General features: G+C 55.1%; 5 protein-coding genes across 5 annotated transcripts; 3 read left to right on the forward strand and 2 right to left on the reverse strand.

Annotated features, from left to right (window-relative positions):
* Window positions 1–314: 314 nt before the first annotated feature.
* On the reverse strand, window positions 315–1,964 carry IWZ02DRAFT_457284 (PLC-like phosphodiesterase). The gene is made up of 2 exons (XM_066767932.1): window positions 1,675–1,964; window positions 315–1,157 (listed from the first exon to the last, which is right to left on the reverse strand). Exons 1-2 carry the CDS (start codon window positions 1,825–1,827, stop codon window positions 456–458), a joined length of 855 nt encoding a protein of 284 aa, XP_066620827.1. The 5' UTR covers window positions 1,828–1,964; the 3' UTR covers window positions 315–455.
* A 536-nt stretch (window positions 1,965–2,500) lies between these two features.
* IWZ02DRAFT_38840 (pyridoxal phosphate-dependent transferase) lies at window positions 2,501–5,064 on the reverse strand. Its single transcript, XM_066765560.1, has 3 exons — window positions 4,599–5,064; window positions 3,943–4,549; window positions 2,501–3,891 (listed from the first exon to the last, which is right to left on the reverse strand). The coding sequence occupies exons 1-3, from the start codon at window positions 4,726–4,728 to the stop codon at window positions 2,796–2,798; spliced, it is 1,833 nt and encodes a 610-aa protein (XP_066620828.1). The 5' UTR covers window positions 4,729–5,064; the 3' UTR covers window positions 2,501–2,795.
* A 46-nt stretch (window positions 5,065–5,110) lies between these two features.
* Window positions 5,111–7,587, forward strand: IWZ02DRAFT_38952 (uncharacterized protein). Its single transcript, XM_066765562.1, has 2 exons — window positions 5,111–5,872; window positions 5,932–7,587. The coding sequence occupies exons 1-2, from the start codon at window positions 5,421–5,423 to the stop codon at window positions 7,379–7,381; spliced, it is 1,902 nt and encodes a 633-aa protein (XP_066620829.1). The 5' UTR covers window positions 5,111–5,420; the 3' UTR covers window positions 7,382–7,587.
* Window positions 7,588–7,883: 296 nt separating this feature from the next.
* IWZ02DRAFT_381904 (glutathione S-transferase) lies at window positions 7,884–9,084 on the forward strand (the record flags this gene model as incomplete). The annotated part of the gene is made up of 2 exons (XM_066765196.1): window positions 7,884–7,954; window positions 8,115–9,084. 2 exons carry the CDS (start codon window positions 7,884–7,886, stop codon window positions 9,082–9,084), a joined length of 1,041 nt encoding a protein of 346 aa, XP_066620830.1.
* A 1,774-nt stretch (window positions 9,085–10,858) lies between these two features.
* IWZ02DRAFT_381514 (uncharacterized protein) lies at window positions 10,859–11,356 on the forward strand (the record flags this gene model as incomplete). The annotated part of the gene is made up of 1 exon (XM_066765173.1): window positions 10,859–11,356. A coding segment is annotated over one exon (498 nt), but the record flags the coding sequence as incomplete, so codon positions are not given.
* Window positions 11,357–11,618: the final 262 nt, after the last annotated feature.

Consider the following 11,618-nt stretch of genomic DNA (forward strand, 5'->3'; position numbering starts at 1 on the left):
GTGCTGCCAGGGGCGTGTGGATTGACTGAGTTGTGCTCTTGCGAGCTTAAGTGCTTTCGAGGTCTAAACATCTATTCATGCATCCTCCCTCCTCGGTGCTTTTTCAGCCCTGCCTACGACTAGTTTCTTGAGGGGCGTCTTTTTGCTCTTTTCATCGGGCGCCATTTGAAGTGAATCCTGACGAAGACGGAATTCTGCGATGAGTTTTTGTGTTCGAGGCAAGTTCCGCATCATGACAAAGAGAGAGCAGGACGAGAGTCGTCTTGCGCGTAGGTAGTCACATGAACAAGACCAAGACACCAAGAAACCACGGGCGGTACGATTACAATGTCATCAATTAATAGTCCCACTAGGTCTTGCAGTGTCGGACCCCCAGAGGAGTCTGGGGGACCGGGAGGCACTTTACGAGAGCACTCCGAATTGCATCCCACCCAGTGTCCAACCTACCTTTATCATCACCCCTTGCCCTCCCAAAACGACGCGCAACCCTCAGGGTCGTCAATATTGAGGAGGTCAACGCCCTCATCCACAAACGTGCGCCAGATGGAATTGCGCGTGCCAATGGGCCACCCAGGCTGTTCCCAGTACCTCACCATAACGTTCTTGTCGTGCGCGACGCGAAGCTGATCCCTCAACACCTTCAGCGCGGTCTCATTCTGGGCAAAGAAGTCGGCCTTTGTGACCTTGCCAAACGCCTCGGTGAAGTGGCCCGAAGCGAGGGGGCTAACCTCCGGACCGGTAATGTTCCTGTTCTCCTCAAAGGTGAGGTTGAAGAGCGGCGAGTCGTAGAAGAGGTCGCGCAGCGGCGTCTGGCTCAGCACCGACGCCAGGTTCATTTCCCCCGTCCCGATGGCCGTGATGGGCCCCTTGACGATGCTGTTGTTGGATGCGTGCCATGTTGTTAGGTACCCGGCTGATCGCAGCGGCTCTAGTGCCGCCAGCACCGCGTCGAGCGTCCCGATTTCTGGCTTGGTCTTGAAGTCGATGACGAAGTAGAGCGTTTGCTCCGTGTCTCGGTCGAAGACGCCGCGGAAGGTGGGCAGGGACTCGGCGTAGGGCGATGGCGGGTTGGCGCATTGTAGGACGTGGAGGATGGGGTCGATGTAGAGGGATGCAAGGGTGCGCTGGGGCGTCAGGGATGAAGTGTCGTGGCCGAGCTGCGAGGTTGTCAGTCTGAATATAGCAGGCAGATTGGTGTTGGAGCAGCAAATGTTAAGAGCTGTCCTTGTCCCTCGATTTGTCCGCTTGAACATGGCGCAATCCTCTGATGCAGAGAGCAAATGGCAAAACGAAGGAGTCCACAAGAATCAGAAGCCTAGCGAGGCGAAACTCTAATCCAAGTTTTTTTTCCTGGTCGTGGTCTGGTTGCCCAGATTTAAACCTGTGACGTCATTCCAAAAGCCAAGCAAACACATCTTACTTCCACCACCAACTGATCTCCGCAAAAGAAATTTGGTCTTTCTCCTTTCTCTATCATCAGGAACTACCATATCTTTCCTGGAAATTGAATCAAATTGCCGTCACGGAAAGACTGGTGTCTCCACTCAATCGCATCACCCCTGGTCCAAAGAAACAGCACCAAAGATATTGTCTGTCAGAATGGACAGAAACCTAAGAGCGGCCAAGGAAAGCGACCAGATCGACGAAGAGGAGAAGGGAAAGTCCCTCACTCACATAAAGCGTGCCATTGATGAACCAAACATCACCCTCAATCGACATGGCGCCGTACGACAGAGCCTTGTAAAAAGGCACGTCCTGCCAGTAATCATTGTGGCTGTGAATGGCTTTCTGCGAGCGATCCGTCAGAATACTTGGCCTTCTACTCATTTCCCCAAACCATTTTGAGGCTTCTTCGGTGATGTGTCTAGAAAAGTTGACAAAGCAGCAGCCACAGCACGCGTTTTGAGGTCCTCCGGCTCCATGTGTGAGAATGACGACAGCAGCGACGGATGGTTGCTCGACACCCGCACGCACGCACGCACGCACGCAAATACGCACCGGAACGATAAACCTGGTCAAATCAGTCGGGTAGCGGTACAGCTCGCTGCGGTCGGTGTTTTGCAGAATGGTCTGCAGCGGCTCCGACACGTCAGGGACCTGGACAACCGGCACAGCTTCGACGACGCCGCTGGACAGCAGCAGCAGCAGGTACAGCAGCACACTGAGGACGGGAAAGAAAGCGAGGTCGAGACCGTGTCGCCGCATGCTTCGAGAGGTGGATCGGTGCCGGAATTAATACCATGCTTGGTAGGTGTCGCGTGGCGGCGTTGGAGCGGAACGCGGAAAGCCAGTTTAGACGCGCGGGGCCAATGTCAATAATTGAGGATTGATAACGTTTGTTGGGCAATTGTCAAGTAGTGGAAGAGGCAATGGCAATGGCATTGGGCGAGCCTGTGTCGGTTCGGAGAGGGAGATCGAGGATTTATACACGACCTCCGCGCTGTTGTTGGTCGTCAAGTCGTGCCGCTGCGGTCGACAACGACGCTCAAGCGGGGGCTAAGCGGGAAATATTGGAAGAGCGGAAGCGGGACACGAGAAGTTGTGACTGCAGGAGCCCGGGCGCGCTGAGGACCACTGGTGATGGCACATGGCCTGCTGGTGTTGGTGAGGCTTTTGGGCCATGCTTGACGCCGCCTGCAAAATCAGTTCCACGCTTAATAATTCGACTCGGTGATTCGTCTTCGAGGTCACGTCTTAATTCGTAAGCTTGTTCCTGTCAAGATTCAATCGAGATATCCTTCTTCCAGTTCTCCAGCGCCATGCAGTGCAACCTCATGTCCCATGCCCCATCCCGTCTAACAGAAGCCAAATGACGCCAAACTGCCCATGTCCCCAGCACTGAAGCCTTTTAGACTCTCGGCATCGGCGTCATCTTCTTTCAAAAGCTCTTCAATCTTTGCGGGGTCCTTGATCCGCCAAAACTCCTTGGCACCCTGCACAAATCTTTTCGAAATGGGGGCAATTTCGGCCTCATCGCACGCAGCAAAGCACATTCGGAAGCACCTGTAACCCTCACGGTTCCTGATCTCGTCTGTGGGCGAGAATAAGGCACCGGGAGATACGAGCACTCTGTACGGCTCCGTGGTCCAAAAGATCCAGAGAGCACGGGCCAACGCCTGATGCCCAACCTTCCTGGCCAGGGGGTGAAATTCAAAGTTGAAGCGGACCCAAACAAACATTCCACCGAGAGGACGGACAAAGTCGAAGATGTTGGTTGTCTCAACGACAGCCCAGTCTTCAGCGTCCGCGTCGAAGTCGTCCATGCCACCATTGGAAGACGACGGGTGCGTGGTGGAGCGGATCAGGTCCGTCAAAGAGCCTCGGCGCCCAGCCTTGACAAGGTGTTTGCCGCTGTCGAGGACGTCGCACATGGTATTCATGCGGCGTTCGTAGTTACCACGCAGGCCTTCCAGCCAGCGAACCCAGCCAGTCATGTCCCATCCCTGACCATTCTTCAAGCCCCCGGAGCCACCGTCTTGCTTGCCTTGGGGACCCACAATCAGCTCGCTGATCATGGATTGCACGAAACCCGAGGGTTGCTGGGTCGAGCCCTCGGTTATCCTTAGGATGCGCTCGATGAGTTCGGGCTGTGCGGTGATCCAGCCAAGACGGCATCCCGGGGCAACGGTCTTGCTAAACGTGTCGAGGCGCACTACGCGGCCCTGGTAGTCAATGGACAGATAGGATGGCACCAGGGAGTCCAGATACTCGAATCCAGACGACTTTTGCCGAACATGCTGAAATTGGTGGGCATTCGGGGAAGACGAGGGAAATTGAAGGTACCAATAGGGGTCATCTTCTATGATGATGATGTCGTACTTGACTGCCAGTTCGTAGATCTGCTTGCGCCTCTCGAGGCTGAGCACACCACTTGTTGGGTTTTGGCCAATCCTTCATAAAGTCAGCAAAAGAAAAGGGGACAGAAAGGAAAAAGGAACGCACGTGACAGTGTAAATCAGATGCGGCCTCTTGCCCTTGGAGAAGTCCCAGTTCTCCAAGACATCCTGCAAGCCACCGGGCCCATGCGCCGTCATGCCCTCGTCATCAATCTTGACGGGAACTATGTTGAGGCCGCGTGGTCGAGCGGCCTGGATGGCGTTTGTGTAGCACAACTCTTCGCAGAGCAAACCCTCACGCTCATGGACAGGATTCCTGGTGGGGTACCACTCATTGGACAAGGTCTGGAGAGCCTTGGATAGACCATCTGTGTTGCCGCAGGTCAAAATGATCTCTGGCCCACCTTGGTAGGGCACGTGGGGATGCAGGTTCTGGGTGGTAAATTGGCGCACAAACTGGTATAGGGGAGGGTAGCCTTGAGCAGTGCCATACTGCAAGGCGGTGGCAAGGTCGATCCTGCGCAGGACGTCGGGGCCTTTGGAGGTGTGGGGAACAACAATGCGGGCCGAGGGACGGACGTCGGAAAGGTTGGTAGCTTGGAACTGAGAGGACGGGGGATCGACAGGATCGTTTGGGGTTGGCTGCCAGCGATCTGGCAAGGCTACTTTGGCCTCGAGATTATCATATGGAAAGTACTTGTCGTTGGGGAGACCTGAGCGCTTAGCAAAGGGTCGACGAATGTTTGGGACAGGGTCTCGTACCTCCAGCGAGTTGACCGATACCAGGAATGGCAAAGTACTTGTAAAACGACTTCATGGCCGACGCTTCGCGACTTTTCGCATTTTGCGACAGATGGTGGGACAAATCGAGGGGCTTGGGCAGGTCAACCATCTTGGCGGCCAAAACTGTTTTGTTTCTCTGGAGACGACAACGACGACAAGGCGGCAGCACAAGAACGGGGGGGGAGAGGAAGAAGAAGAGCAAGCAACAGTGGAGAAAGCGAGCAAGACAAGGAATTGGTCATCAAGCCCCGTTGCGCCATTCCGCGACCGGCATCCATGTCGATAAGATGATTGATAGAGCGAGCGACTGAGGGCTTGGAGCATCATCACCACCACCATCGAGTTGATAAGAGCTGGGCATTGGCAATCTCCAGTCTGGCTGGGACGGGATGACGCACCGGGAAGAGACGGGAGAGTGACGCAGAGGTGTTTGGTGAATAGGTACATAGTGTCTATCAGATGCCCGGAACCCGAGAGCTGCCCGCCCGCCCGTCCCAAATCCGACCTCGACCCGGACTTGCACTCCCTGATGGATTAGACCTGACGGGACTGCCACTACCCGCCGTACCTTGGCGGAGAAGAGAGCGCTCCTGCTCCTGCTCCTGCTCCAGCTCCTGTTCCTGCCTTGTCCTGACAACTTCATGACCTAAACCTTGCCTTGGGCTTCGGTTCTCCTCAAATACTCTTGTTCGCCCCCCGTCTCTTCGACGCTCCAGCCCTCTCTCTCTCTCTCTCTCTCTCTCTCTCTCTCCAGCATCTCATCACCACCGCACCTCGGCCGCTGCTGCATGACTAGCGCACATGCCCCAGCTACCTCCCTCCGACTCTGCAACCACCCTTTCGCCGCGTCGCCACGAGTACCGCGACGATGCTACGAGCACTGCTGGCTCTGATGTGACGGCCACAAACAACCAAGACTATGAACGCGCCGACGACCTTGCTGTGCCGCCTCAGGCTCCCAAACAAGTCCCGAGGTCCATTCAGCGCGTCATAAACTCGGTTGCTACATGGATCAAGGGCCCGCAGCCTCCACGCCCTTACAAGATCAGGCCCTTCTTCCCCGCCATCCAGACTGCTCCTACGCGCCTGCTCGACAAGTATTTGCCCAAGCGCAGGCAGAAGATTTGGTTGCTGGTTGCTTTTTACGTTGCCTGGCTGCTCTCCTTCTCCCTTGTTTTGCGCCGCTCCGCCTTCTCCACCGAAATAGCCGGTTACGGCTCACCCGTCAGAGTCAGCTGCTCCTCGAGGTTTTGGTAAGATATCCCGCGGCCCGCCTTCCGCTACGTCAAGCACAAGGGTTGACCCGTAGCAGGGCCGACGACAACGGCTGTGGTCTGAATGGTGACCAATGCCGGCCTTTCGGAAACAGCTCTTTCCCGTTCCGGTGCCCGGCCAACTGCAAGCGCGTCCAAGTTGTCAATCCTCATGCCGTGGGCGACCAGGAGATTAATTACATGCCTCTTGTCATCGGAGGGCCCACCGATGAGCACGTCGAGGACCATCTCCGTAGCAGCATCTACCGGGGAGACTCGTTCATATGCGGTTCGGCCATCCACGCGGGCTTCGTCAGCAACCAGGACGGCGGATGCGGAGTCATATCTCGTGTGGGAGAGCACAGCGGCTTTCCCTCGTCAAATCGCCATGGAATATCAAGCATCGCCTTCGATTCATACTTTCCCCTTTCGTATACATTCGTCGACGGCACTGCCTCTCAGTGTCGCGATCTGAGATGGCCGCTCCTGGCCGTCTCGCTCACTTTTACGATACTTCTTTCGTTATTCACCACCTCTCCGGCCGTCTTCTTTCCCTCTGCCTTCTTTGGCATCTTTTTCCACGTCGCGCTGGCATCCGACCCGCCCAATCTCACAGACTACTACTCCATTGTTAGCATTGCTCTCGGCCGCTTCCTTCCGGCAGCATTTTGCGCCTTTGCTATCTACAGATATTCGGTTCGCCCGACGTTGACCGGCCTGACTGCACAGATCGAGAAGACCGTCCTTTGGCTTGGAGGATGCTGGGTCGGCGCCCTGAACAATTACACTTTTGACAAGATACCCATCGAACGCTTGACGCCTCATGACATCAAGCAACAGCCTGGAGCTGTTCCGGCTCTCATCATCATTGTGCTTCTCTTGTTTTGCATCGCTTTGGGCCAGGCGTGGGCGCTTCGCATCGAAGGCCGACTTCCACGCTACCTTGCCCTGTATGGTATCATGGTAGCCTGCCTCCTAGCATTGGTCGCTGTTCCAAAGATGAATGTTCGCATACACCACTACATTCTGGCGTTGCTGCTGCTGCCCGGCACCGCCATGCAGAATCGACCGAGCATGTTGTATCAGGGTATTCTGGTCGGCCTCTTCATCAACGGCATTGCTCGCTGGGGTTTCGACAGCATCCTTCAAACACCCCTGGAATTACGCCAGGATGCTCATCTTGGCACTCCTCTCCCCATGATCCTCCCACCCATCATTCACAACATGACGGATCCAGCGCTGGGTGTTTTGCCCAACATTACTTTTGAATGGCAGCTCCCGCTCCCCGAGACGTATGACGGCATTAGCGTCTTAGTCAACGACGTTGAACGCTTCCACACCTATCAAGACGAAGAAAAGACCAACTTTACCTGGGTGAGACAAGACGCTAATCTACCCGAATACTTTCGATTTGCGTACATGAAGGGTGCGCTTGCGGGCGACTTTACCAAAGCAGGGAAGTGGGGTCCAGATGGTGGTTGGATACACATGAAACCGGGACCCGGCTAAATTAGATTTAATCCATCTGAAGGGCGTTCCGACTGGAGAGTAAGAGCCAAGCATTGTGGTTTTCGGCAAGCAATTGGGCGGACGCTCTCTTTGGATAGACACAAGGGTGGAAGAATAGACACAATTGGAATGCTTCCACATGGATCTGTGTTTGTTTCTGTGTTTCTCCCTCAAACGTTCACTTGGAGAAGCAACGGGCAACCGCACCTTGGCTCGCGTCGAGCAACATCCGCCGAATGCAAAAACGAGCTTGATCAGAGGCTTCTTTATAGTGGTGAGGGCTTGGCTTTGATCTGAAACGCAGTAGGTCGTTTCACTGTAGTGTCTATACAAGTTGGAGCAAGCTAACCATGGGAAAGCAGTGCTGGCATGGCCCGACCAGGCACCGTGGGGGACGTGGTACATATTTAACATGACGCCCAACCAACCCCCAGCTTCATTGGGGAAGAAGAGGTGTCCAATCGTTGCCGAATCGCCGCACAAGCCAGACGACGTACCCAGCATGTCGGACGAAGGAATCCCCATTATCCTCTTCTGCTATCCTGGCTCGGTCTTTGCGAGGAGGGTTAGTTGGTGAGTATCTTCTTGTCCCTGGCTTTTTACTGTGGCAGGCTCGAATTTGGTTCACCAAGGCATGGCCAAGATGGCTCAACTTGGTTCGACAGTGGTGGAGTTGACAAATCTGCGCATCAACTGAATGTTTACCGACCAGTATCAACTAACACTGCGATAGGTATCTTGATCTCCGCAAGATCAGCTACCGCGTGTGCATCCAACCGAATCGTCTACCTCGTCCAGAGCTCTCCGACCGTCTCAACATCAAGCACCGACGGATCCCGATCCTCGCCATCGGCCGCGACGTATACTGCGACACGCGCCTCATCATCCGCAAGCTGGACCAGCTCTTCCCGCCATCGCCAGTCTACCCCGGCCTACGCGTGCTATCGGCCAGCGACCACGGGCTGGCGGCGCTGCTCGAAAACTGGACCATCGACGGCGGCGTCTTCTGGCGGGCGACGCAGCTCATCCCGCCCAACTCGCCGCTGGCGCAGGACGACGCGACGCTGCGCGACCGCGAAGAGTTCACGGGGCGCAAGGCCGACACGGGGTCCGACTGGGCCGCGACGCGCCAGTTCGCCATGGTGCAGCTCGAGACGTCGCTGCGGCTGCTCGAGACGACCGTGCTGGCCGACGGCCGCGACTGGCTGGCCAAGTCGTACATGGACGGGCCCAGCGTCGCCGATATCCACGCTGTGTGGGTCTTTGACTGGCTGCTCAACGACGAGTACATGAAGGGCGCCGTGTCGGCTGAGGAGCGCGAGCGCTGGGAGTCGCGCTACCCGAAGACTTGGGCGTGGTTGCAGCGCTGGCGCCGCTTTTTAGCGGACAACAAGTGTTGGGAGGCTGAGAAGGAGGAGCATCCGCGTCAGATTGACGGCGAGAAGGCGGCCGAGTTGATGGAGATGGCTGGCTTTGCGGAGCAAGTCAAGGTCAAGGAGCTTGACGAGGAGGTCGCTGGTGTCAACAGGGGCGACACCGTCGAGGTCTGGCCGACGGACTCGGGCTTCACGCACCACGACAAGGGCACCTTGGTCGGCATGACCCCTGAAGAAGTCGTCATCGAAGTCGAGACCGAGACGGGCGAGGAGATCCAGCTGCACTTCCCCAGGGTCAACTTCAGGGTTGAGAAGTCGGTCGAGTGATTTTTGTTTAGGGCTTCTTCTTTTTTCCTCATCCGCACAAAGGACCTTTAAAACTTCAAAAAGAAGATCTAGGGTCTGCTTTTCCGCTTTGGCGTGTCAATCGGCCTAGTACCCCAGGCTTTTTGATGTTTGGGTGTACGTATGTAAAAGGATATCAAAATTTTGTGAGTTGGTCTTCCCTGCTTGCCAACGATTACGGTATTTTGCTCGCGTTTCAATTCAAACTTGACTGAACCCCCAGCACACAAGAAACCAGGCTTGATAATAGCACATCTCATGTTTCAACGAGAGGAGACATGAGAAGTCAGATTCGCGTAGTCGAGAAAAGGAGCGTTCTAAAATCGGTCCAAAGCAAACATCTCTCGGATCAATCCTGCCCAAGAAAATCGTCGAAACCAGTAATCCGTCAGTTCACACTTCCAGCCAGTAACTACGCAAGCAGCTCTTCGACGCTCTGATGATAGGAGTCTCGATGATCTCGATTCGGCACCGTTGACTTCACCCCCACAGCACAACCACCTGAGCAACACAGTGTGTGAAGAAAGAAGTAACTCTCCCGGGTTCCAGCTACAGGCGTGGACAACGGCTCCCCAAGCGTAGTCGTGGGAGTAGATCACTGCTCCCTAGATAGTGTCTCATTTCTTTCTGCACCCGCTGTGACACTGGTCCACTCCACAGCGACCACATTCTCTGCGCCATTCATCCCCGCCCATCCCTCGCGGTCAGCCCGCTCGGTTCGCAGCAATCGAACGTATCTCAGGATCCGGGTGACCGGGCGGGCAGCAAGGTAAGTAAGCGCCGGTGGCTTTGTGAGTGGCTTCAGGACGGCATTGTCCGCCAGCGTGACGGGGGTGTTGGTTTTTGATACTCGGGCCATCCGTGTGACAATATCTTGCAAGAACCACATTTTGCATGTCTTGCCCTGTCTTGATTGCCAGGAATTTCCGATTGGTCAGTGGCTCCATCATTTCTCATCCTTGTGCTTACTGGCTTGCGCTCGGCAGCTGGTCTGCTGACTTGAGTGGAATCCCTGGCCAACGACTGCGCGTCGAGTCGTTGTTCATGGCAATGAGGTGGATTTTGAATGAGCATTCTGCAACAGCTCTTACGGAAGACCATGTTTTGTGAGGATTTGACGGCTATAAAGGGGGCAGGCGGACTTATGGGTCGATTCCCATCTCGCTTGCGTGTGCACATAACTGCCAGCCCTTAGTTTTGAAACCATGAACAAAAAACGTGATGGCAAGGCCAGGCGGAGTGCATTTCCAAGTGCTTGGGGCTATTTTCCCACCCACCTGCCACTCTGGAGGCCGTTTCGTTTCGATTAGCTCAATGGATCGAAGAGCCGGCGAATCCGGACCTGTTGGCTCAAAAGAGCGAATTTTCTTGCAGAATGGCACCCAGAGACTAAGCTCCTCTCCAAAGGCACTTGGTATCTTCTCGGCCAGCGTGAGGTGCCACGACATCTCAGGAACGCCTCGAGCGGCAAAGTGATCGTCGTGGGTGCGAGAGAGCGGAGAATGCAAAGCAGTGGAGTGATTCGTTCCTGAGGTTCCCTTTTCACTTACTGAAGGATCAACGCCTTCGGTTTGTCCCGATGGCCGTCGACGAATCGGTACAGTCGATTTTCGAGATATCCTGGTTTCCGTGGCTGATGGATGAGTGATAAGGTCCGTTAAAGAACGAATGGATCCCGAATCGAGTGACTGATTTGGGTGTATCTTGTCCTTTGATATTTCTCCATATGGAGCAAGCAAGCATGTCACAAGGAATAATGGCTAGAGACTGCGTTCTCGGAAACCCGGACCTACTAGAGCGGATTTTACTGTCTTGTCCTGTTGCCACCATTTTGCATTCCCAACGCGTGTCGCGTGTATGGAAAATCATTATATCGTCTTCATGTCCTCTCCAACAAGCGCTTTTCTTTCGACCAGAGCCTCGGCAATCCAATTCATTCGAATCAACGAAATGGAAGACCAATCCTCTACTGAAAGCGGCCTTTCCGGCGTGGTTTGTCGAGATTCGTCATCGCTACTGTATGCCCGGTGTCAAGGCATTCGACGAGACAGACTGGGCAGACGAGCAGATACAGGCGCTTACCCGAGCCGAGGCAAGCTGGAGAAAAATGCTTCCCACCCAGCCGGCTATCAGCGTTCTCGAGATCAAGAACTTCAGCCACGGAAAAACCATGGACGGACTCAGCAACGACGTTGTGTACCTGGATGAAGGACTTCGAATGGGCACCCTTTACGACTTGACCGAGGGCCACATTGCACGACATCGCGTATCCTCATTTGCTGTGATATGGCCGCGTGAGGAGGAAGTCTTCCATGAACATGTTGACGTTGGGTATGTCGAGAATGAGGAGGACCGGAAGCAAAAGCAGCAAAGCCCGCCGCCGCCGCCTTCACCACCTCCTCGTCCAGCTCCGATCAAGACCAGCTTGCATACCGACTCCCTGGTTTCTGCCGGACCAACGAGTCCGCCACTGCCGTCTCCATGGGTCATTGGCTCTCTTGTCTTTACAAAAGTGG

Source organism: Phyllosticta citriasiana (genome assembly GCF_038021145.1).
Source record: "Phyllosticta citriasiana strain CBS 120426 chromosome Unknown IWZ02scaffold_10, whole genome shotgun sequence".
NCBI classification, from domain to species: Eukaryota; Fungi; Ascomycota; class Dothideomycetes; order Botryosphaeriales; family Phyllostictaceae; genus Phyllosticta; species Phyllosticta citriasiana.

What these genes read in the sequence shown, in the direction of transcription:
- IWZ02DRAFT_457284 (XM_066767932.1), bottom strand. Translation starts at nt 1,827, where the DNA reads ATGAGTAGAAGGCCAAGTATTCTGACGGATCGCTCGCAGAAAGCCATT. An exon ending in TCATCAATGGCACGCTTTAT is followed by an intron (nt 1,158 to 1,674) that starts GTGAGTGAGGGA and finishes ACAACCTCGCAG; the next exon opens with CTCGGCCACGACACTTCATC.
- IWZ02DRAFT_38952 (XM_066765562.1), top strand. Translation starts at nt 5,421, where the DNA reads ATGCCCCAGCTACCTCCCTCCGACTCTGCAACCACCCTTTCGCCGCGT. An exon ending in AGCTGCTCCTCGAGGTTTTG is followed by an intron (nt 5,873 to 5,931) that starts GTAAGATATCCC and finishes GACCCGTAGCAG; the next exon opens with GGCCGACGACAACGGCTGTG.
- IWZ02DRAFT_38840 (XM_066765560.1), bottom strand. Translation starts at nt 4,728, where the DNA reads ATGGTTGACCTGCCCAAGCCCCTCGATTTGTCCCACCATCTGTCGCAA. An exon ending in TATCGGTCAACTCGCTGGAG is followed by an intron (nt 4,550 to 4,598) that starts GTACGAGACCCT and finishes CTAAGCGCTCAG; the next exon opens with GTCTCCCCAACGACAAGTAC. An exon ending in CATCTGATTTACACTGTCAC is followed by an intron (nt 3,892 to 3,942) that starts GTGCGTTCCTTT and finishes GACTTTATGAAG; the next exon opens with GATTGGCCAAAACCCAACAA.